We start from the raw sequence: 25044 nt of genomic DNA, 5'->3' as shown, positions 1-25044 counted from the left end.
GCCCTTCTGGCATTTGTTGTTGATTATAGTTTATAGGAAGCCCTTCTGGCATTTGTTAGTGTTAGGTAAAGTTTTTGGGAAGCCCTTCTGGCTCTTGGTAATTTAGAGAATTCTTTTTCATTATTTTTTTTTATTATCAACCACTGCATAAATTTTAATTTCATTAAACGTTTGACTTGAGTGATTTGTTTTACTGCTACTCTGGTAGAGGAGTACGCAATTTATTCTTAAGACAGGCATATCTCTACCTGGCGCCCATTATTACCTTCCATCTAATTTCGAAGAACTCACTCCCATCTTCCCTGAGTGTAGTCGCGAGCCGAATTTAGCCTTGTGACCGGCTTACTCAAGGTCGACACGTCACAAATTGGCGCCCAACGTGGGGCCCAAAAGTCTATTCTATCTGACTTGCAGTGGTTGATCGATCTTGTTGTTATTATTGATATTTTTCGTATTCCGTTAGTTTTCGAATCTACCTTGTTCTCAATTTTTTCTGTAGTGTCGATTTCCGTTGTATTTATTGGCGCTGCCAATATTTTGTATTTTTGAGGTTAGGTAAGATTGTGCTTTTGGTATTTTGTTAAGTATGGAGGGTCGAATGGACGTGAATCGTCTTGATAAAGATGAATTAAGTTATGAATTAGCTGTTAGAGGTGTAGGTAACGTGAATACGGTTGTTGAGATGAGAAAGAGTCTTAGAGGTTATTTGAGGTTAGAAAAATCTGGAATTACAACCAAATATCCACCATATCCATATCGGTTCGAAGATGACTCAAAGGCGATAGAAAGCTCAATTGCATTCTTTCAAAGAGAATTATTAGACTTTTCGGGTGATGAGAAAAGTCCATCTTTTCTGAAGACGTCTACACGCTTGGTACATTTGTTTAAGCGAGCGGAAAGATCTCAAGCGCTCTCAGAAGATGAACAGGTTCTCCGGTCGGGATATTTAGCGAAAATAATTGAATTACAGGCGGAATTAGAATCACGAGCTAGGAAATATCGGAGATTATCGCTGCAAACTCAGTCACCTCTGGAGTTGAGCAGGCTGATGGATACAGCTGGTATATCTGATTCGGAATCTGAATCGGATGATGTCACAGTTAGTGATATAGTTCACCGGACCACTGCTACAGCTTCGGCTCCTCAATGTAAGGCACCTTCAGTATCAGTAGCAAAATGGAATATTACCAAATTTAGTGGAGATAATTCTAAATGTTCCCTGAGTTCTTTCCTTGAAAATGTTGAGGAATTATGTATTTCCCGGAACGTTACAGAGGAGCAGTTGTTCTTGTCTGCTAGTGATCTATTTGTGGGTAAGGCTCTTATCTGGTTCCGATCTGTCCGGTCCACCTTGTCAACGTGGTCTCAGCTGGTTGATGAACTGAGAAAACAGTTTCTCCCTCCCAATTATAACGAGAAACTTTTCGATGAGATTAAACGCCGAACACAGGGCCCTGATGAAAGCATCGGTTTGTATCTGGCAATGATGGACACTATGTTCAAACGTCTTACTGTACCTGTCAATGAGGATGCTCGACTGAGAATCCTTCTTCGTAATATCTCACCCTTTTACCAGAGTCAGTTAGGTTTGACTAACATAACCTCGATTTCGCAACTGTTGGATATCGGAAGACAACTCGAGGCTCGCAAAGAATCCATCGAATCCTTTGTACCTCCTCCACGAAATAGGAGCTCATTGATGGAACCTGATTTAGCATATGTATATGCCGAACAACCCTCTGCCTCTTCTGTTGATGTGAGTACCTCGTCTGTTGATGTAGGTACCTCTGCGGCTGGGGTAAGTGCAGTATTGACTTGCTGGAATTGTAAGCAACCTGGTCATGCTGCTAGGGATTGTAAGATGACCAAAAATAAGTACTGTTTCAAGTGTGGTCGTCCAGGTTCCACTGTTCGGACCTGTCCTAAGTGTAAGCCGTCGGAAAACTGAGGGGGAAGACCTCTAATGGCAGTATGTGTGCCTTCCCTCATTTCTCTGCCCGTGATCGTTTACCTTTACACCAGAAAGCTTTGTTAGATTATGTGTTGGCGCATGCGCAAAATGATGAACGTCCATATTTATCGGTTTCTGTTTTTGATGTTGAGTTATTAGGTCTTTTGGATTCTGGTGCTTCATGCACGATTATAGGAGGCCCTGGATGGGCGATGTTGAAGAAATTGAATCTTAGTATTAATGTCGATAATGTTGTTTCTTGTAGAGTCGCTAATGGGCAAAGTTGTTCGAGTATCGGTTCGGTGGATTTACCGATTAAGCTTGAAAATAAAGTTAAGATGATTTCAGCCTTAGTAGTTCCTGAGTTGCCGCACTCTTTAATCCTAGGCATTGATTTTTGGAGGAAGTTTGGTATCGTACCGGATCTTCGTTGTGGGAGATGGGTATTTCAACGAGATGCTGATGTCTCTGTGGATGCGATTGCATCAGAGGAACACCTTACCCCTGAGCAATCTAGGATTTTGAATGAGGTTGTGCAGGAAGCTTTTCAGAACATGGGTGACGAATTAGGGTGTACTAATCTGGTGGAACATGAGATAAAAACCTCGTGTCGTCCAATTAAGCAGAGGTATTATCCTGTGAGTCCGGTAATGCAAGGTCATATTGATGCAGAGTTAGACAACTTACTGGAGCAGGGCATTGTCGAACCTTCGACCAGCCCCTGGTCATCCCCGATTCTTCTTGTTAAAAAGAAGGATGGCTCGTACCGATTCTGCGTTGATTATAGGAAATTGAATGCCGTCACAGAAAAAGATGCGTACCCTCTCCCCTATATAAATTCCACCTTGGATCGTCTCCGCAACGCCAAGTTCTTGTCCTCTATGGACATTAAGTCGGCTTATTTTCAAGTGCCCTTGGAAGCATCCTCTCGCCCTCTGACTGCTTTTACAGTACCCAATAGAGGTCTGTTTCAATTCCTCCGTCTGCCTATGGGACTGTCTAATAGTCCGGCTACCTTCCAGCGTTTGGTTGACAGAGTTCTTGGTCCGGATTTGGAACCATATGTGTTTGTCTATTTAGATGACATAATAATAATTACTGATACCTTTGAGAAGCATGTAGAGGTACTAAAGGAGGTCTTTAACCGCCTCCAAGCAGCTAATTTAACGGTTTCAAAGAAGAAGTGTCATTTTTGTCGACCGGAACTCTTGTATCTAGGTTATGTAGTGGATTCAAAAGGTCTAAGAATGGATCCAGCGAAGGTTCAAGCCATTTTGAACATACCAGTCCCCACTTGTGTTTCGGAGGTTCGACGTATACTGGGTTTGGCTTCATGGTACCGGAGATTCGTACCAAACTTTGCGGATCTGACTGCTCCCTTAACGGAGCTACTCAAGAAAAATCGGTCCTTCAGATGGAGTTACCAATGCGATGAGGCTTTGATTAAGTTGAAGGAATGTTTGATTAGTGCCCCTGTTTTGTCTTGCCCGGATTTTTCGAGATCATTCACCATTCAGTGTGATGCTTCCGGTTATGGGATTGGTGCTGTCTTGACTCAGCAACAAGAGGATGGAGAAAAGGTGATATGCTATCTTTCTAGGTCTTTAACCCGGTTAGAACGCAATTACACCACCACGGAACGTGAATGCCTTGCCGTTCTATGGGCGATTGAGAAACTGCGACCGTATATTGAAGGGTCACATTTCTCTGTTATCACCGATCACGCTAGTTTGCTCTGGCTGGATCGACTGAATTCACCTTCTGGTAGATTAGCCCGGTGGGCTATCAGACTTCAACAGTATGACTATACCATTGTCCACCGTAAAGGTAAAGATAACATCGTACCTGATACCTTGTCTAGGGCGGTACCTATCATCGATACTGTTGATACTCCTCAGAGTCATTCCTCGGATTTGTGGTATGACAAACTTCTAGGAAAAGTGACTCATGCCCCTCACCGGTTTCCATCCTGGCAAATTATTCAGGGTAAGCTTTTCAAAAATGTAACACCTCGAATTCCCGAACTAGCCTCTGATTCTGATTACTGGAGAGAAGTTGTTCCTCGTCCTCAAAGAAAATCTCTAATTAGGCAGGTCCATGAGTCTTTACTTCATGTGGGAGTTTTCAAAACATATAGTAAGTTGGCACAAAGTTATTACTGGCCAAAGATGCGATATGACGTGGCTTCGTTTATTCGCTGCTGCAGAACCTGTCATGCCATCAAACCAAGCCAGGAGAAGCCTTCTGGCCTCATGCTCTCCAAACAGGTCTCAATTTCTCGACCATTCGAGCTTCTGTCTGCGGATTTGGTTGGTCCTTTACCTCGGTCTCGCTCCGGTAACCAGTATATTTTCGTTGTCGCGGATTGTTTCAGCAAGTTCCCTCTTCTTTTCCCACTGCGTACGGCTACCGCGTCAGCCATTGTAAAAATACTGGATACACATGTCTTTCCTGTCTTTGGGTGTCCCAATTCCATCATTGTCGATAATGGCGTACAGTTCCGGTCTAAAGAATTCGTTAAATTTTTAGAATCTTATAATGTTAACATTCAGTATACCGCGCTATATCATCCTCAAGCTAATCCGGTCGAAAGAATTAATAGGGTTATAAAAACCATGTTGAGGTCCTACCTGTCAGAAGATCAGAGAGGTTGGGATAGACAGTTAAACCAGGTTGGGTTAGCTATTCGTTCCTCAAAGCACGAAGTCACCGGTTACTCTCCAAGTTTTATTGTTTTTGGAAGGGAAGTTTCGTGTAAGGGTGAAAATACCTGCCCTGATCAGATCAGTTTCGACAGGTCTGCCTTGACTAAGGACCGGGAAAAAGCTTTCGAGAGAATATATGGTGACGTTAAGATTAAGTTAGCGAGAGCGTACGAGGCTAATAGTCGAACTTACAACCTTCGACGTCGGGATGTCCAATACACTGTTAACCAGTTAGTATGGAGGAGAAATCAGGTACTTTCGGACGCAGCTAAATATTTTACAGCTAAGCTGGCACCGAAATATGTTGGACCATTTTTGATTTCCGCGCGGGTATCCCCTTGGACTTATGAACTGCAGAGTGAGGACGGTAAATACCAGGGAGTTTGGCATATAAAGGACTTAAAAGCTCATCCACCGGATCAATTGACTGATGAACACTTGTCGGACTGATTTTGGCTGTTTCGTTTTTGCTTGGGTTAAAGGATGGTTAACCCTTGCCTTGAGCATAAATTTACTAGGGTGGTCACTACCCCCATCTAGTGGCTGACATATGCTTAACATCTTTTGTATCGTCAGAACCACGGTAGCAACATGCTATAATATCCATCTCCGTTTCAATTTGCTGAGATTGGACTTTTGAAGTTAATTGAAGTGTGACAATTCTGGTTTTGGTTGTGTCGGTATTGGAGTTTTTGCCGGTGTCGTTTTCGTTAGGATTCATTGAAGTATTGTCGTTATTTGGTTTATCGTATTTGGCTTTTTGAAGTTACTGGCAGAAAAAAATTTGACCCTTCTGGTAAATTTTTTTTTTTAAAGTAAGGGGGGATTTGTAACGGTTATATTTTACACCATTTAGATTTCGGTTGTTACTGCGCCCTCTGGAAGTTGATTGTGAATTCAACTCGGAATATTCCGTATTAATATAAATTTGAATTTATTATGGAACAGTTATTTCCGGATTAGTGAGGTCGAATATCATTACCGTTGGGAAATATTTTATAGTTTCTGGATTTCTTGTGTTACTTTTCTTCTGTGTGGGAGGTTTCGTTTGACAACTGCTAGATTCTGTGGTTATGGATTGTCAAAATGGAGGTTATCGGCGATTTGAGATAATTTTTGGAGAGAAGTTTTTTTGGAAAGAAAGTTTGCCTGATTGAAGAATATATGATCTAGAATCATCCTTGTTAGAGGCGATTATTTCTTCAATTTGGGTAATTCCCTGTATGGTTTATGGTATTGTGAATATTTCTGGGGAATACGTTTTATACGTGATTATAAAATTTTCTTCCACAAGGCCCATCTCTGGTATTGAAATTTACTCTGAAGATCTGAGAGGATTCGCTTCCCGGCGATTAGTTCGAACAACTGTGGAACTTACACGAAGATTATCAAGAAGATCCTTTTCCCTCGAACAAGAACTGAGAGGGTCCTAGTGCCTGGGTTGAGTCTAAGAATCCTAGTGCCTGGATATTTTTGGGAATCCTAGTGCCTGGTTGGATTGACAATCCTAGTGCCTGGATATTATTGAGAATCCTGGTGTCTGGTTGAATTTGAAGAGTCCTAGTGACTGATTACGTTCAGGAGTTCTGGAGTCTGGTGTATAGTACGGTTAAAGTTTATGGTACTTATTTTCTGGTAGATGGTAAATTTCTGGTGCAGTTCTGGTGGATGGTATTTTCTGATAGATGGTACAGTTCGAGTACATAGTATATTGCTGGCATATGGTGTACCTCGAGTAGATGGTATATTCTACGTATAGAGATCTCACCGTTAGATTTGGTGTCAACCTTCAATATTGATTTTGTATCAGGTAACCGGTGCTTGCACTGGGTATTCTATTGAGATTTAGTTTTAGAAGTAACGATTTAGTGTACTGATGGTAAATCAGTCATTTGAATAGAAGTTAACGATTTTTATTATTAATTTTCTGTCCATTGACAGTTATACTGAAATATATTGAATAAAGGTTGTTTGTTGCTTATTATATACTGTGGAAATTGTAAACAGTTTGCGGTGAGGTGCACTTCATTAACTGGCCATTTAATTTAACAACTTTAATACTTGTGTATCCCTTCAGGATTTGTGACTGGAATTTATTATTACTTTATTCAACCTACTATTTTATACCAGCCAGTTATTACAACCACTGTATTTGTATATTCCTTCTGGATCTGTGGTTTAGGTCAATCTTCTTGTTTACTTGGTTATTTGACTTGTTTAGTATCTGGTATATTTGGAGTTTGTTGAACTCCGTTTACGTTTAGTTTTGGTATTGAAGTTTTAGGTTTAGCCTAAGCCAAGTGTGGCTGATATAAGTATTCTGTTTTAAGGATTAGTTTAGGCATTTTAGGTTGTAGGAAGCCCTTCTGGCATTTGTTGTTGATTATAGTTTATAGGAAGCCCTTCTGGCATTTGTTAGTGTTAGGTAAAGTTTTTGGGAAGCCCTTCTGGCTCTTGGTAATTTAGAGAATTCTTTTTCATTATTTTTTTTTATTATCAACCACTGCATAAATTTTAATTTCATTAAACGTTTGACTTGAGTGATTTGTTTTACTGCTACTCTGGTAGAGGAGTACGCAATTTATTCTTAAGACAGGCATATCTCTACCTGGCGCCCATTATTACCTTCCATCTAATTTCGAAGAACTCACTCCCATCTTCCCTGAGTGTAGTCGCGAGCCGAATTTAGCCTTGTGACCGGCTTACTCAAGGTCGACACGTCACACTCTAAAAAAAACATCCTTTATAAACCAAGAATTTTGTGCCAAAAATTCCTTACTGCGGGCGTGGTGACCAGATAAACACAATATATGTTAAATTATCTAAAGATTCTAATGTAAGAAATAATACTATCACTCAGGATGCAGAGTTCATTATAACAAACACAGCAGAACTAACTTACTATACAGGATCTAAGTCGAAGTGATACCAGAGAGGGAAGAATCGAAATGTGTCCCAGTTAGAGCGACGGTACGTTGGTACCTGCTCTGTACTCTATAGAGTGGGTTGTAGAGTTGAAAATAGAGGTAGTATAGTACCTCTATTTTCAGTTACCTTTTTGAATCGACATAAAACCGAAATTACTAACTCAATCGACTACCATCCTGCGATATATGTACCGGCGCACAGAAAATTACCTTTTCTTCTTCTTCCTCCCGATGGCGCCATCGACGAAGGCATCTCGACACCTAGCGGGGCAATAGACTCGGCGAGATGCCTCGTCCTCTCGGAAACTGGAAGGTGTTTGTTATCAAGACCGTACTTCCCCATCGAGCTCTAGTACTGTTGCGCTCACCTCGCTGTACACTTCGATGCGTTTCTGGTACCGTCGCGTGTACGCAGTGGTGCGTCCCTTGGTACGGCCTCCGAGTCACCTTTCTTCACCCATTTACGGCCGCTGGATTGTTCAAGGTCGGCTGGTGTTGAGCCGGCACAGAAGAGGTGAGATTTGAAAGGTTAGGATTATGAAAAAAAAAAAAAATGAGAATTCATATTTAAGTGTACCATCCTTTGAAAAAAGAGGCGCACAGAGGTGTGTTTTCTATCATGGTCGTAAAATTTTCAATATCCTTGCAACCAGTATAGAAAGTTTCTTCAGTTTCAGTAAATTCGAAAAATCAGTCGAAAATTTTATCATGTTTGATACTGAAATTTTCTCGGTTGACTAGAATTGACGGTCGGTGGATTCCTCGTTTTCAATCTTCAGTTTCTTTTCGTTTGTTGTTCAATTTTTTTTACCTAATGTTTTAGTTGGGAGTTCAATGGACTGGAATTTCAGTTTTAGTGTAGATGTGTATATAACACTTATATCTCAAAAGATTTGGTACCAATTTCTTTATACAATTTCAAAAGACAACATGGTTTCACGACAATTTTTTGAAACTGGTTCGAATGAAAGTTTCGTAAAAAACGAAATTTTAATTTTAAATTGAATGTAATGATCCTTGGTCTTCAAAATAGTCTTCTAGGTATATCTTGCAACAAGACTTGCACCGATAAGATAATTTTATTGTATGGATAATTTTAAGTCAAAAAAGTCCTAAAAACATGGATATGAAAACGCTTTGTTTTCGAGATACAAGGTGTATCTTTAGTCCTACTTTTTTTTATGATGCCAGTAACCAGTACCAAAACTTATAATTAATTTATCCATCACAGCTTACTGATTGGATCTTCATAATAATTTGAATTCTACAGAGGATAACTAGAGATTGTTATTTTTTTTCTCCGATTAATATTAATTTTGCAGATACATATTAATCAGCAAAGTACTTCTTTTCCTGCTTAGGCAGCAAAATGATTGTCAATGAGAATTAAACATTCGACATTTTCTGACAATCAATATTTCCACCATTCCAACAATTGCGATTTCTATCAAATTTCGTTTTGATTTATCACTACAAGAAAAATAAAAAATTATAGGAATTGTAATAATTTGCAAATACAATATCCTACATATATCATATCATTATAAACAATCAGAGAAAAAATTATATGTTCAACTTGGCAGCAAAGTAGATTGACTTTCTTAGCTAAATTCTAGATTGAATTGATGAGCCACGGCATCTACAACTTTGCTGCTTAGTGAAATGACTTTTCTCGCAAGGATAAACAGATATGACAAAAACTACAATAAACCAGACAGTGTAGTACTGGACCAAAGTTTCTTTATACACTTTTATGAACTACCAGTGGTCCACCAAAAAGAAGGTGTGGACGAGGGTGTGGAGGAGAAAAGATGGCACTGTTCCAGAAAAAATATCACCCTGTAGCATCGCATTCAAAACATTGTTAACATTGTTATCACAATTGTGAGAGCTCGAAATCACTATTTTCATAACAATGTCAACTTTATGTCAGATTCCATCGGACATGACCTTATTTACTCGTTTGTTACCTATTTGATTGGAAGGACAGAGGGCAGGAGCGTCGCGCGAACTGACAGCCAAGTTAAACGCGCGTTTCTTTGAACTTTTTATGGAAACCTTAATGGAAATGTTGTTCATTGTTTTATATAACAAATTACAGATCCCTGAAGATGCCTGTGATAAATAGCCGAAAGCTTGGACTCATGAAATAAAGAGATTCTCATCACCCGATACTAAGCACCTTTTATATTGTTTGTGAGTCGATAGTAAGACATAAGGAATATTTTAACATTGTGTGAAATTTGATTGTGTGTAATTCTGAATTTTAGTTATTTTCAAAAATATGAAATCTTCCGAATTTGTTTCCATGAATTAATACATTTTGTGAAATAGGAGAAAGTTTTTAATAATTGTCCGAATTTGCAATGCCGTTAATAATCAATTGATAAAATTTTGTATTATAGGAATAATCGTTATGTTGCATTGTCGTCAAAGTTCTTAAAATATTTTTTATGACATCAACTTGATCTTATCCATTGCATTATGCAAGGATGCGGGTTTATTTGGTCAATGCTAATGTTCTCGAAGAACTCATGAATTATGAATGAGATTCCTACATCTTCTCTATTCATGATATCTTAATCTTGTTGTCATAAATTGGTAGTCCAAATTAGTTGAGACCGTATTGAACCCATTCTTTCACCTCAAAAGCCAAATTGATTTGTCGGAATTCTTGATCTTTGATGACAGTTTTCGTTTAATGATTCAAAAAAAAAAAAGTCATCACGTGTTATTCTCAACTGTTTGGAGTTGGCAGGTTACGAACATGACTTCTTGGGCTGTTTCTTGACATAGTGTCTTTCAAATCCAGAATCCGATCTATTAATCTTAAGAGCGAAAAATCAAGGTGTCAAACCCTAATTGAACTTGCCTGAGATTCATCCAACCGTTCAGCCAGATTTGATAGTCAATTGTTCGTAATTCCTTCAAGCTATGAACGACTAAACGTTCTCATTAAACAAACTCGTTTTATATACATCGTTAATCTGCCTTCTCTCGTTAAGAATCGAACTGTATGAGCTTTCTCTGTCGACATCCTACACATATCTTGTCTTGTTATGACTGATTAATATCTCGTCGATCCATATACAATGGGTTGCGTAACGAAAAAAATGCATACCAGGAATGCTCGTAATTTTTTTGAGCGATAGGTTGTATCCGAGAGAGAATTTATTTGAAATTAATGATGAGAAGCTGTAAGAGAGTTCACCGGAGCTGGCCTAATGAAAATGACTCGAATAATTAAAAAATAATGCATAACACAGAATCACATATATATCTCTCAGAGGCTTCAATTACTCGTATCAAATTCCAACCACGACCTATCAACAAAATTCAAATAGTCCTTTGGGAATCTTATTGAAGCACTTGCGTGTACCACAAATTTGTGAGCCAACAACTTGAGGCCTTGAGGATCAGCCAAATTGTAACGAGTACAAAATAACAGTCCAGATATCATGTTGTAACTGAACCTAGCACTGGCATATCAATTCCTGGTGACAATGGAAAGCTCTACTATCTTGAAAACAAGGAATCTTTTCTCATTAAAACACTAACAACAACAACCACTCCATAATTGTTCAGAGTTGAGATATGCTGTCAAAAATTGACAATAAAAAGGATTTTCGGCAAAAACACGATCCTTCGCATATTCTCACAAAAAAAAAATCCAAAGGAGATAAATCACAAGATTTTGGTGGCCAATTCACATCCCGAAACGAGAAATTACGCGTCCTGGGAATGTCTCTCGCAGTTTAGCCAAAACGGGTCGTCTTGTGTAGCTTGTTGCAACATCTTGCTAAAACCACATCTCTTCCAATTCCATATCACTAATACCACCAATTTCAGGTCAAAAAAATAGGTTGTGGATGTAATAGTCTTTCAACAGTCACATGACGCTACATAACCACTGAATGAAAGAAATGTGCTTCACTACTGAAAAAATTCTATTTAATAAATCGTCATCCAAACGTTGTTGTTCAAGCACCACCTCTGCATATGTTCTGCGTATTCCATGGTCAGATGGCTTTACTGAATCTTACAATTATATAGATGCAGATGCAAAATACGCCATATCGTGCCGTAAAAGAGGACCAAATGTTGTGCGCGTCGCGTAATGGATGAATTTGGATCTTCTTCTACATTTTCACTTTCAGCTGCAATCATTTCAATGATGTATGGGCCTTAAGATATCAGAAATAAATCCAGACCCTTCGATTTTTTACTTTCTCACCTATTGTACGCTCAGATAGACGATTGTGTCGACCATACTCTGCTTGTAAAACACGAAACATGGATCACGATATGAATAACCCAGTATATCAATTTCCCCTGCATTTTTGAAGATTATCGTCCCAACAATAAATCGATAACGCGCTAATAGAAAGAAAATAAACGTTCGAAAGTCACCTTGACCTTGCCCATTGTCCATTTGCATTGACAACAAGGTGCGAAGATAATAAAGATCGAAATAGACCCAACTCTTTCATTACGTAAGAACCACAAGTAATTCCTAACAACATAGAGTGCTACGCACGCCTCAATTTGTAGTCCATTAAAAGAGTAGTAGGTAATTGTTCGTTTACTTTTTTCGTTAGCTTAACGACTATAATTACGTTGCACATTTTTCTTCGAATCGCTGGGTCTGTGGGTTAGTTTTGAGGGGTCAATTATAATGTTTTGATGATCGCTGCTTGTATTTGGTAGAACGATTCATTTGTGACACTCACTTTCAGTTCGCTGAAATTGTTGTTCAACTGTATAACTGTTGAGAGGGAATACCACTTTGCTCAGAAATTAAATATTTTTCCACTTTCAACCACCGATTTTATGAGGTTTTCACATACATTTTTTGAACGATCATCTGAATTGTAGAAAAGAATAACACTATATTTTTTTGAGAATGTTAAATAAGTTGGTTACTTTGGTTTTTCGATGTACAAAGTACTGATATTTTGGTCATTGCAGGAGCGCCAGAGGGGAAATGAATGGGTACATACCTCAGAGTAATAAATATAGTAGAGGGAGCATATGTCATTTTCAGTTAGCAAATTTTGTCCCCAACATGATTTATCAAATTTGACATGAAGCGCGCTGAAATGAAAACATCAGAGATAAGATATTTCACTCAATTCACGAGTTTTTCCACAAAGAACGCTCTTTTTATGTTCCATAGTGAATCAACGTTTCATATTAACTAAAAATATATTGAAATAAATACCTAAGTATATCAGAAATTCAGGAAACAAACTTCAAGCGCGCCAAACGACCTGAAACAACCGATGACACTAGGAGAGCAAAAGTTGCCAATCCTTGGATTCCAGCAGGTAGTTACAGAAAATAATAAATATTCTACTTATTCTAAATTCGACAATTAGGAAAAATATCGGATTCCAAATATTGAAATCTGCATATTTAATCGGGAATCACTCAAATAAATATATTTCATTCAATATAATAGACATTCATAATGATATAGTAAAATTGTGGATTTGAAAATGTATCACAATCCGACATGGTAATCTAACCATGTTGGGGACATGTAAAAATTGCTTATACTTCTTCTATGGTTATGACTCTATGGTATCTACTCTCAGGCATAATTCCTAAAAGCTAGAATAGTTATTTATAATACAAGTGCAAAAGGCATTGATATTCTTCCACGAGTTCAAAATTCAAAAATGAGCCACGAAGTGGCGAGTTTTTGAATGAACGAGTGGTAGAATGAGCCTTCTGTACGAGTATTATACATTATTTTCTCTAATCCATTGCATTTTTATTGAAATTAATGAAATATTTTCATAAATATCATTTAGTGATTTTTACATTGAAAAATGTTGGTTGGCAGAACTGATTTATTTAAGGCAAATTTCAAATGAATTGACAGATAAAGCCGTGGCGGAAAGTTCGGAGTACCAACATATAATGATAAAATATAACCATGAAAACTGTGCGTTTCTGATATATTCTCGCACGATTTTGTTCTACAGGATGTGGAAGAATGAACGGAATAACCACAGAATTAGAGAAATAAACATACTCTTCAAAATTGGAATCTTATTGAACGAACAAGGGGAAGTTAACAGCTTGACGATTTTAAATATATCTTCTGTGAACTATTCATTGCTGGAGTTCCCAGGACTCCTTGTTGATACATGTACCTACCCCATATTTACTCTTGTAGGTGAGTTTCATTTGAAAAATTTCAGTTATTCAAAATTAAAAATTTGAGAAAGGTACAGCCAAACAATTTGTTATTTGAAGTTAAAAGGTGGAAATAGAATTACTGTCATTTAATTCAACTTGGAAGGTTTTGCAATTCACTCCATGAATGTACAAAAAAATTACAGCTTGGCGTTCATTCTAAGTCATGGTTGAAACGCAGTAAGAGTTTCTGATTTATGTACTTCCCAGATAATAATCTTAGTCTAACAAATTCCAATTCTCTCTAATTTGATCAGCTGATTCGGGTATCCTTCCATTCATCTGTCCTATTGTTTACAAACGATACCAACCTAGAAATTTGTCAACTCCGGTCGTTATCAACTTGTTACCGTCAAGAAATACTGCTCTCGGCCTGCTAGACCGAAAGATCGATCTCTTGCCAGGATTTTCAGGTCATGTGAATTTGTCGCTTGGTCTGTTGAATATTATTAGAATAGTTGCGTAAACCGTTTGATGAACAACCTTCGTCTTCCTCGGCTATGAGATCAGCGCCCAAAAAGAATTAAGGACAGGCCTACCAACTGGGAAAACTTGACCGGGTCAGTGATTGGGTGGTCAATTCCTAATGGACCTGTCAGGTAATTTTGAGTCTTCTCTCGTCAGGAAGTGAGAGATTTTGGGAATAGGTTTGTCGGATGTGATTTTAGGTTGACAGATGAACAGGGAAGCTGGTTGGCAACTGAAAATTTTTTCAGTTATCGCCGTTACATTGACTAGACTAGAGCGTTTGTCCTAATGTTGAATGAGCTTTTTTTACGTGGTGTGTCGATTGGGAAAATTTGATTTTGTTTGTGCTTTGGTGAATTTTGAGTTGGATCTAGGGAGTAGCAGGACTTTTGTTGATGTTGTTTAGTCCACGACTTGAACGCTTATTTTAATATTAAGGACAGAAATTGTTCATCAATGTCAAGGTGACCTGAGATATTTGCTCCAAATTTGAGTTTCTCGAACGGTGAAAAAGACAATATCGTCGAAGAACTATTTCGAAGAAATAAAAGAAGTTGTTCTTCTACCATTAACATTTCCATATTGAACGTTCACGTGGTTGAATTCTTGGATATGCTATGTTGAAATATGTGCAGTTACAATATGTCGGAGACTGATCGCGAATAAATGTTCTTTTCTTCGTTCAAAAATGAATTGGATGGGATCTAAGGTCAAAATGAATGCGAAGTGTGGTGAGTAGTGAATTCATGTTTTACCGCAATGTAGCTTAAATTTAAATTGAGACTTGTTTATTCTAGATATAACATACATGAGATATGCGTTTTTTGTCTTTGAAGATTGTAATCTGATGTGTTCTACTCTGAATAGAAATAATATAGCTTTGGGTCTCAAGCAGAATTTGATCCTCAAACAAAGATACTAGCCTGGAAATATTTATAAAGATTTGAAAAACTGGTATAAGCATTACAAAAGTAGAAGTACAAGAAACACCCTGTATCTCGAAGACAAAGCGTTTGCGTTTATAGGACTTTGTTTCCTTAAAATTATCCAAGAGATCTCTCATTTTCCTCTGTACCTCCAATTCAGGAACCTGAATAGTCAACAAAATTGCTGTTTTATTCGGGAATAATAGTACTCAGATTTCCCTTCAAACATTCAACCCAGAATTGACCGAAATTGTGGCAGATGGCTGATGGAAAGAATATGCTGCATGATAATGTGTATAATGCAAAATTGTTGTAAAAATTTGCGGGTTTTTTTCAAACTGACTTATTCTCACCACTTTCCTACAATTTGTCCCAATCGAATAATTACAGAAAAAACCTCAACATTGTTCGTTTTGTTATCGGGTATTTGGATCTCAGATCCAAAATCATTCAAATTCTTCAATGAGTCATCGGGAAATTGGCAACATGTAGTTAATTGTATGATGATACAAAAAACAATTATTTTAACCGCAAAGTCTTAGACCTTTTAGTTTCGGAGTTTCTGAACGCTCTTGTTCCAATATAAACATCTTAATTACCATTTTATCCTCAGAAGCTTTTGGCCGGTGAGTTTGACACGGAAGACCCGGGTTCGAATCTTCCAATGTCCGAGAATTTTTTTTCCTTGTTAACTGCTCTCTAAGATGATTTCAAATATCTTATGACACGAGAGGCAATTATGAATCATAGTGCAACATTTATTTACAATTTTTTTCAATGAAAACACGTTATAACAATCCACATTCCAGTCTCTGCGTCTAACCGATTAGTGCAGTATTAATTCCAGCGACTAGTTCTTATCTACCCGATGTCGCCATCGCCAAGCGGTAACTGTCACTGTCAAAAACGTCAGGGTGATAAATTGCTACGACGTATTTCATAACCTCTCGGTACGACTTTTTCGCTTTAAAGACTCGATTGAAAAATCGATCGCCGTGTTTGGTCATCTTTGCAAACGAACAACTTTTCTTTCTCTCTCTCTCTTTCTCCCTATACGTCTTTCGCGGTCTTTCCCCAATGGACCGTATAAGGCTATCGATGAATCAACAAAACGTTTTCACCCGGAGAATGTCGATAACCGATGCAGTAGCCAGGAATACGACGACTTGTCGATTATTCGGCTCATTAGAATTTCGAACGAAAGTCGGTATGACCAATATTACCACTGTCCGGTTCATGTGTTTTCAGGAAATAAGCTGTTAATCCGCAATTTCTGAAGAGGTTCTCGCTTGTAGCGGTCTCTACATCGGGTGTTGTAGTCTGTGGTCTGTAGATGGCATCTCGTGTTGTGCTATACCCGAAACTTCGCCACCCTGTCTAGTTTATACTGCTTAACATCAGCGTCTAGGTGTTCGGAAATCATAGATTAAGGCCGTGTAGATCGGAAATTCTCGCTCTAGGGTCAGGCAGTAGGATTTTGTTTTTGATATCATGTTATTTTTTTTTTTTAATTTGAGCCAATGTCAAATCAATTATGATTAGTTCCTGTGGCGACAAAAAACAATAAGACATAAATGTTCCAGGATAAGTGTAACAATGGTCTTTCGTGGTACTTGTGCATACAACTTCCTCACTCACAGGGTTCTCAGAAAGATACAATAGAGAATACCTTTCCCCTCCCCTTATTAGTGTGCGGGCACCATGATACCATTGCTTAGGCATACAACTTAGAGAATAAAAAAAGGAAGAGGAAATTCACGGTGTACAATATGATTTTATGTTTGTAACCCAGGTATAAAACTGGAAAAAACCTATATCAGTTATGATTAGTTTCAGCGGCGAGAAAAAGCAGTAAGACATAATTCCTATGTTTAGCCGAATTTGTCGTCACCATACTCAATATAAATGTACCTGCATTAGTGTAACAATGGTCTTTTGTGATACTTGTGCATACAACTTTCTCATTTATAGGGTTCTCAGAAAGATACAATAGAGAATATCTTTTCCCCTGCCCTTATTAGTGTGCGGGCACCATGATACCATTGCGCAGGTATACAACTTAGAGAATAAGAAAAGGAAGAAGATATTCACGGTGTACAATATGATTTTACGTTTGTAACCCAGGTTTAAAACTGGGAAAAGCCTATATCAGTTATGATTAGTTTCTGCGGCGAGAAAAAGCAGTAAGACATAATGCCTATGTCTAGCCGAAGTTGTCGTCACCATACTCAATATAAATGTACCTGCATTAGTGTAACAATGGTCTTTTGTGATACTTGTGCATACAACTTTCTCATTTATAGGGTTCTCAGAAAGATACAATAGAGAATATCTTTTCCCCTGCCCTTATTAGTGTGCAGGCACCATGATACCATTGCGCGGCATACAACTTAGAGAATAAGAAAAGGAGGAAGAAATTCACGGTGTACAATATAATTTTACGTTTGTAACCCAGGTATAAAACTGGGAAAAGGAAAGTTACGAGGTGATGATCAGTTTAATTAGTAGAGTTTTCAAGTGCTGTACCACAATAAAGTTCTCGTCAGTCGTCCATCAGTGTTTTTAATCCCTACGAAAACGCCATAACCCAAATTTCCAATACCTCACCTATAATCCTTCAAGACCGCCAGAAACGGACTGACCCTAGCACTTTATTTTGGTTGAAGATGAATAAATAGAGGAAATTGTCTGTTTTTTGTGTTACAAGCTTCATACAATGTTATCTATTTACCTTAAATCATCTTCGCCTCAAGCCAAGAGATGACTCACCAATAATGTTTCCAATCTATATATTTGTATTTATCTATCTTACACATTGGGTTACACCTTCATCAGTCGCATTGGCATCGTCCCTTGGCCTTCCTACGGTCACGATTCAACACCGTTGTACTTTTTTTTTGCCCCTCAAAGATCTATGTCATCGAGAACAAGACCCGCTCTATCTCCAAACTATACGATCTGTGAAATTAAGAGATAAACTTCTTGGTCTAGTTCGCGGCCCAAAGAAAACGCAGATCCGACGATCTTATCTGGTGCTGGGCCGCGATCCTCTCGGGATTCTGATGTGAACAGTCATCCAGATCTCGATTTGGCACGCTCCTTCGGTCGTACACATAGGTGGGTTCATACCGGCCACAGATCGTAAACGCTTTTCTATTTCTGTGGCCCGCGGAGAGGTTCGACGTTCCCGAAATAGAGGAAAGACGAAAAGAAATCGTGCCGGTTATACCGTTTGTAGTTCATTGTCAACGTTCTGGATCTGGATCGAAAGGTAAAAAGAGAGATTGTTGCACGTTGGGTTTTTGGTTTTTGTATGTTTGATGTGTTTGTTTTGGGATTGTTGAGGTTAAGATTTTTTGAACATTCGTGTTTATTGCGCACTTGTTTTAGGGAAGGGAGACTTTGTACTATTTCAGTTTTGTGACGAAAAACGCATAGAAGAATCATGCCGGTTGAGGAGTTTGTTGTCAAATTGATGTTTGTATTGCATTTTTTTTCTATGTAACGTCCTATGTGACCAGCTCAAATAACGATGAGTTTCTTCAGATCACTTCACACCTCAGAAGCACAATTTACGAGAAAATGCCGAAACTTTGAGAACATGAATTTTTTTTTCTAATTGGTGTTTAAAGAAGAAACCAGTTACGCCGCCGATACAGACAATATTTTTTCGAGCAGTATTCACTACTCCTAAACAAAAAAAAAAAAACTTAATTCATGAAGAATGATCACTATTAAAATTCAAACATTAACTACAAATAACGGCCAAATTTTATTTCAAATGGCCTGTATCTTCGTTTTCGGACATCCTGTATCTATATATGAAAATAATATTGAATTGTTCTTCAGATTATCTTGAGGATTATCGTATAACTAAACATTTCAAAAAAAAAATTCTTCATTCATTCCCTTAAAATAAGATGGGCGTCTGTGGTAGGCCACCCGGTATAACAAAGGCTCTCAAAGAACACCAAAAACTTTTGACTTCATGTCGGTGCTTTCCACATTTTTTGTCGATATTCCTTTTGATTTTTTATGATTCTGGTGACACTATCTAAACGCTGCTTGACATTCTTCATATAAAAAGTAAGGACTGTTTTTTTAAGAGTTCGAGAACTTTAAATGATAATACAAGACAGAAATATTTTTGGAATGCTTTTTTTATTATTATAATCTGGTAGTTAATTTCGTGGTATTCATTCTTCAAATATGATTTCCGGCTTATCATGTCTGTAGAGTAATAAACATAGATACAGGAGGTATACGCAATTTTTACATGTCCCCAATATGGTTAGATTACGTTGTCTGATAATGATATATTTTTAAATCCACAATTTTTACTATATCATTATAAATGTATATTATATTGAATGAAATATATTTATTCGAGAGATTCCCGTAGATGATGTAGATTTGAATATCTGGAATTCGATATTTTTCCTTATTTTCGAATTTATAATAACCAGAATATTAATAATTTCTGTACCTACCTGCTGAAATCCAAGGTTTGGCAACTTTTGCTCTCCTAGTGTCATCAATTGTTTCAAGTCGTTTAGCGCTTAAAGTTTGTTTTCTGAATTTCTGATATATTCAGGTATTTATTTCAATATATTTTGAGTTAACTTGAAACGTGATTCACTATGGGACAAAAGAAGTGCGTTCTCATTGGAGAAACTCGCGAATTGTTCGAAATATCGTTTCACTGATATGTTTTCATTTCCGCGCTTCATGTCAAATTTGATAGTTCATGTTGGGGACAAAATTTGCTTACTGAAAATGACATATGCTCCCCATATATATGTTTATTTCTCCGAGGTCAAACCTTACTGAACAGAAATGTCAACACAGTTTGACATTCTCAACCGTCAAACCATGAGACAACGACCATCCAAACTTTTCATGCAGCTAGAAGAAACACCCGTTGTATCCAAATGCAATTTTTAATTTTGATCAATTATGAGGTTTACAAATTGACAAAAAAAAATTCGAAAGACCATATTCACGAAATGCCTGATCGGATTGTGTGCATTATAGTTGTTCCTTGGAAAAGGAGAAAATCGTGTGAAATCCAAAATGTTTTTCCATCAGATATTTAGATAATTCACATTTCGAAATAATAACCTTCGTATAAAATTCACAGAGCTGTCTGTCTTTCATCCGCTTATCCATCGACGACGTTGCGAAAACAATATATTTAATCACCATTATCTGATATCCGATTCGTCGAATTCTATTATCCTCAACACCTCCTCAACCTTTTTTTTTTCATCATCATCATCATCGCCATCTATATAGATCTTAGAGAACCCGCTATAATTACCTCCGTGCAAATTACGACGTTACTAAATCTTAGGGATAAGATCTATAAGCATCTCTCATCGAATCGAAATTACGTCGACGAGTAAATCATCTCGAAAGAACAATGAAGAAAGTTTCCCGGGTCCATATAGGAAGCTTGGGAACTTACCGTCGCGAAGGTAACGGTCGAAAATGATTGCGCTCTCGATAGCGCCTGGGATTTCGACATGTTAATTTTGTTTGTTTACTTTTTTTTCCATAGTTAGACGTGCGTGAGGTGTGAATACAATGCGTCTTGTTTGTATACATATATGGGGACGTTGAGGAGGAAACTTCCGTTTTTCCTGGTGTATGTGAGAATCTATGGAAAACTTGATGGAGGGGTAATAGTCGTACATATTCAATTTGATGAAAAAGGTTGATTTGAATGGGAAGGTTCTCACAATCGATCATTGGACTGTCAGAAAAGTGGAATAATTCTTTTCAACATTTCCATCTCGTGAAAACTTGAATCTAGGTTGAGACGAAGTGATTACCAAAGTAAGCATGAAAAAACTTTACTATTAGGGAATCCAATCCCGCACCAAAATATCAAATATCAAGGGTTATATTTTGTGATTCCGAAAATAAACGTGAATAAAACACTCTTTCATTTAGATCATCTGAACTTTAACGATAGAGATGCAAACCAAATGCAATAGCGTGTCGTTAGAAAGGCCCAAATGTAGTGCGCGCTGAGGAATGAATAAATTTGAATCTTCTTCATCATTTTCACCAACAGCAGCAATATTTTGATTCGTGCGTGCATTTCAATTAAGTATAGATCTCAAGACATCAGTCTCTTCCATTTTTTTCATTTCCATACCAATTTTAGGCTAAGATGGACGATGATGTCGACCATAATCTGCCCGTAACGTACAGAATATTTATTCTTGTAGTAAGTTTTCACAATGTCCTCACGCTCAGCAGTAGATGAACTAACCGTTTTGTTAAATGGCTAATCTCCAACTTAAAATATGACACTTCAGATGACAGTTCTTTTTGACATAGCTCATTGAAACGAAGCTGTGAAATCCGTACCACATGACTAACCCAAGATGCCTAAAATACTGGTTTGTTCACTGATTAGATAATGTTTATGTCTCGTTTTTTTCTTGAGGTGGAGCTATACAAAGAATTTTGTTTCGTTCTGTCAAAAGAAGTTTTTTGTTGATATAACCTCAAAACGACATTGACATGAAGACGACTTGAGCGCCGCCATAAGAAACGATGCGAAAATAAAGTGAAAAGGAACTCCAAAAGGCTGACCCCTTCAAAAGTCGCCACTTTAATATTAAGGATTTTCAAGAGTAACTGAGCACACTAGTGTTTTAGTTTAGGATAACCTAACTAATATTGAAACCTTTTGAACATTCGTGTGGGACCGATACAATCGAATATTGTATACATAATAACTCTGAGGTAATCGCAACAGATACATTTTCAAGTTTATTCAATTCAAAACACCGTCTTCATAGTGTAATAAACATAGATAGAGGAAGTACACGCAATTTTTACATGTCCCCAACATGGTTAGATTACGCTGTTGGATTTTGATATATTTTCAAATCCACAATTTTACTATATCATTAAAAATCTATTATATTGAATGAAATATATTTATTTGAGTGATTCCCGATTAAATATGCTAATTTGAATATTTAGAATCCGATATTTCTCCTAATTGTCGAATTTATAATAAGCAGAATATTTATTATTTTCTGTATCTACCTGCTGAAATCCAAGGTTTGGCAACTTTTGCTCTCCTAGTGTCATCGATTGTTTCACATCGTTTGGCGCGCTTGAAGTTATTTTTCTGAATTTCTGATATATTTAGGTATTTATTTCAATATATTCATAGTTAATATGAAACGTTGATTCACTATGGTACAAAAGAATTGCGTTCTTATTGGAGAAACTCGCGAATTGATTGAAATATCGGACCACTGATATGTTTTCATTTCCGCGCGCTTCATGTCAAATTTGATAGTTCATGTTGGGGACAAAATTTGCTTTCTGAAAATGAAATATGCTTCCTCTATCTATGTTTATAACTCTGAGACCATCATCTATAAATTGACGTTTCGTATTCGCGTCTGTAAGTAATGCCAACCTTCGTTCATTGGCGTTTACCCATACCAATCTCTGCACACAGTGCATGCATAAACCATCGCCTTCGAGGTCTTATTCGACAATTGCCTCACATTCGAAATGGAATACCAAGGCACTCTCTTCGGTGACTCTGACAGAATCTGGCGAGGTGAACTCACCGAAGATTGATCAAATGCCACGAGATTCATCTCATGCCCGTTTCAGTCACGTTTCTAGTCGGCATAAGAAGACACGGAGGATCCGATTAGTACACGTGGGAGAGAATCCCCATTCAATGACGGGGATACTGCTTGCAGTAAAGTTCGCATCTTGGTTTTTATCGGTCGTTTCGTGTGTGTGACTGTGAATTTATGCGAACGTTTATTTCGCGTAGTGGGTGGTTAGCTTTATTGGTTTCCAGAGCTCAAAGGCTGGAGGTAGTCTTAGCTGGTGGTTTTTTTGTGTACGTTTGATTAGATGGTATACATTGGGTCGATGTCGATGTTGTTATAGAACATCAGAAGCATCAGGAGATTTGTCAGTAATTTTTTGAAAGGTATAATTTTTAATTTAACTTTTTTTTGAGAAAATTCGAAGGATTGTGACTGAAAGCAATGAACGAATATCGAATCAGATAGGTACAGCAATATTATATAACGGGTGTTTTTTTCGAGGTATATAACTTTAAGTTGGCATCACTGTTCAAGATGGCGACCGATTTAACAGCTGTCAACTGATTTATTCTCAGTTTGGCTTGGCAATTCATCATGAATAGACTCACGCCTGAACAACGCTTGCAAATAGTGCAATTAATTTTATTTCGAAAATAATGGTTCTGTGCGGAATACGTATCGCGCACTACGTCCATTTTATTTTGTTTAGCGATGAAGCGCACTTCTGGTTGAATGGCTACGTCAACAAACAAAACTGCCGCATTTGGAGTGAAGCTTATCCTCAAGTGTATGTCGAAACACCGTTACATCCAGAAAAACTGACTGTTTGGTGCGCTTTATGGGCTGGTGGAATCATTGGTCCGTACTTCTTCAAAAACGATGATGGTCAGAACAGTCAATGGTGATCGGTATAGAGCCATGATTACTGACTTTTTCATTCCTGAATTGAACAACCATGATGTCCAGGAGCTGTGGTTCCAACAAGACGGCGCAACATGCCACATAGCTCGTGCCACAATCGATTTATTGAAAGACACGTTTGGTGACCGCCTAATTTCACGTTTTGGACCTGTGAATTGGCCTTCAATATCTTGTGATTTAACACCGCTAGACTACTTTCTGTGGGGCTATGTAAAGTCATTGGTCTATGCGGATAAGCCACAAACCCTTGACCATTTGGAAGACAACATTCGCCGTGTTATTGCCGATTTACGGCCACAAATGTTGGAAAAAGTCATAGAAAATTAGACGTCCAGATTGGACTACATCCGAGTCAGCGGTGGCGGTCATATGCCAGAAATCATATTTAAAATGTAATGCCACAAGATTATCTTGCGGATAAATAAAATTCATGTCAATCGAATAATCCATCGTTGTTTTATTGTAATTTTAAGTTCTATAGATCTAAAAAAAACACCCTTTATGTTCCATCATTTCCTCTCTCATAGAATTTCTCCAATGCTGCTATCTAAGTTACTGAGATTTGAAACAAAATCCTCTCGGGATTCGAACTTCGACCTTTCGACAACCGATCTAAAGACTTACCTACTCGACCGTTGGAAAGTATAAGGTATAAGTGAAATGCAGTGGAGATTTACATGAAGCAGGGTTGGTTCATTTCAAAAATCCATATCTTGAGAATAGTCATAGAGAACACATTTTGAATTTCGTGACCTTGCTTTGAATCAATACTGTATATGTTCACAACAACTGATTTTGCCAAATTTATTGCTTATAGCTTTCATAATTTCTGTACGGTTTCTAGAGTTCTGTTCATTTCAAAACATAAACTGCAAAAATTTTAGGGGTTGTAATTTTTTTCTTTGATCGATTCTAGAAGTTCATTATTTTAAATTAATTGCTTAAGGGTGTACACTACTTTTATTACTAGGTTCTTCAGTGCAGAAGAACCTTCTTATTGCAGTTTAGAATGAAGCCACTGTTTTTGTTACAACAAAAATTTAGTTTTTGCTTCAACCACTTTGAAAATTGAAAGGTTTTTCAGTCGTCTCTCTATAATTGCAATGTATATTTAAAATTCTCGGAATTTTTTAATTCTGATGAAAAAATACATACATCCTATTTAGAGTTTAAAAAAATTGTACGTTCTCGACTATTTCGATATTGAAAATTCAGAATATCAATAAATGGGAATATGTATTACCAAATAAGGTAGCGATAATTGGCAATTGGCTTAAATTAGTATTTCAGAGAAATTAGTGATTCTATGATAATGAAAAAATGTTAAAATTCATTATTGAA

General features: G+C 37.5%; 1 protein-coding gene across 7 annotated transcripts in view; it reads left to right on the top strand.

The window, feature by feature from the left end:
- Positions 1-25044, top strand: part of LOC123680362 (trafficking kinesin-binding protein milt) — a 94424-nt gene that overhangs the window by 38886 nt on the left and 30494 nt on the right. The window contains exon 1 of one of the 7 annotated variants that reach the window (XM_045618208.1): positions 7935-8097. The exons of 4 other annotated variants lie outside the window; for them this stretch is intronic. In XM_045618208.1, coding sequence (XP_045474164.1) covers positions 7968-8097 — 130 coding nt within the window. In that variant the 5' untranslated portion in view covers positions 7935-7967. Of the gene's footprint in view, positions 1-7934; positions 8098-14928; positions 14987-18433; positions 18453-25044 lie in introns of those variants that run through there. 2 more of the 7 variants (XM_045618211.1, XM_045618214.1) reach the window with 2 other exon arrangements.

Source organism: Harmonia axyridis, chromosome 5 (genome assembly GCF_914767665.1).
Source record: "Harmonia axyridis chromosome 5, icHarAxyr1.1, whole genome shotgun sequence".
NCBI classification, from domain to species: Eukaryota; Metazoa; Arthropoda; class Insecta; order Coleoptera; family Coccinellidae; genus Harmonia; species Harmonia axyridis.
The sequence above is the reverse complement of the archived record's forward strand: the minus strand, read 5'-3'. Positions and strand labels throughout refer to the sequence as shown.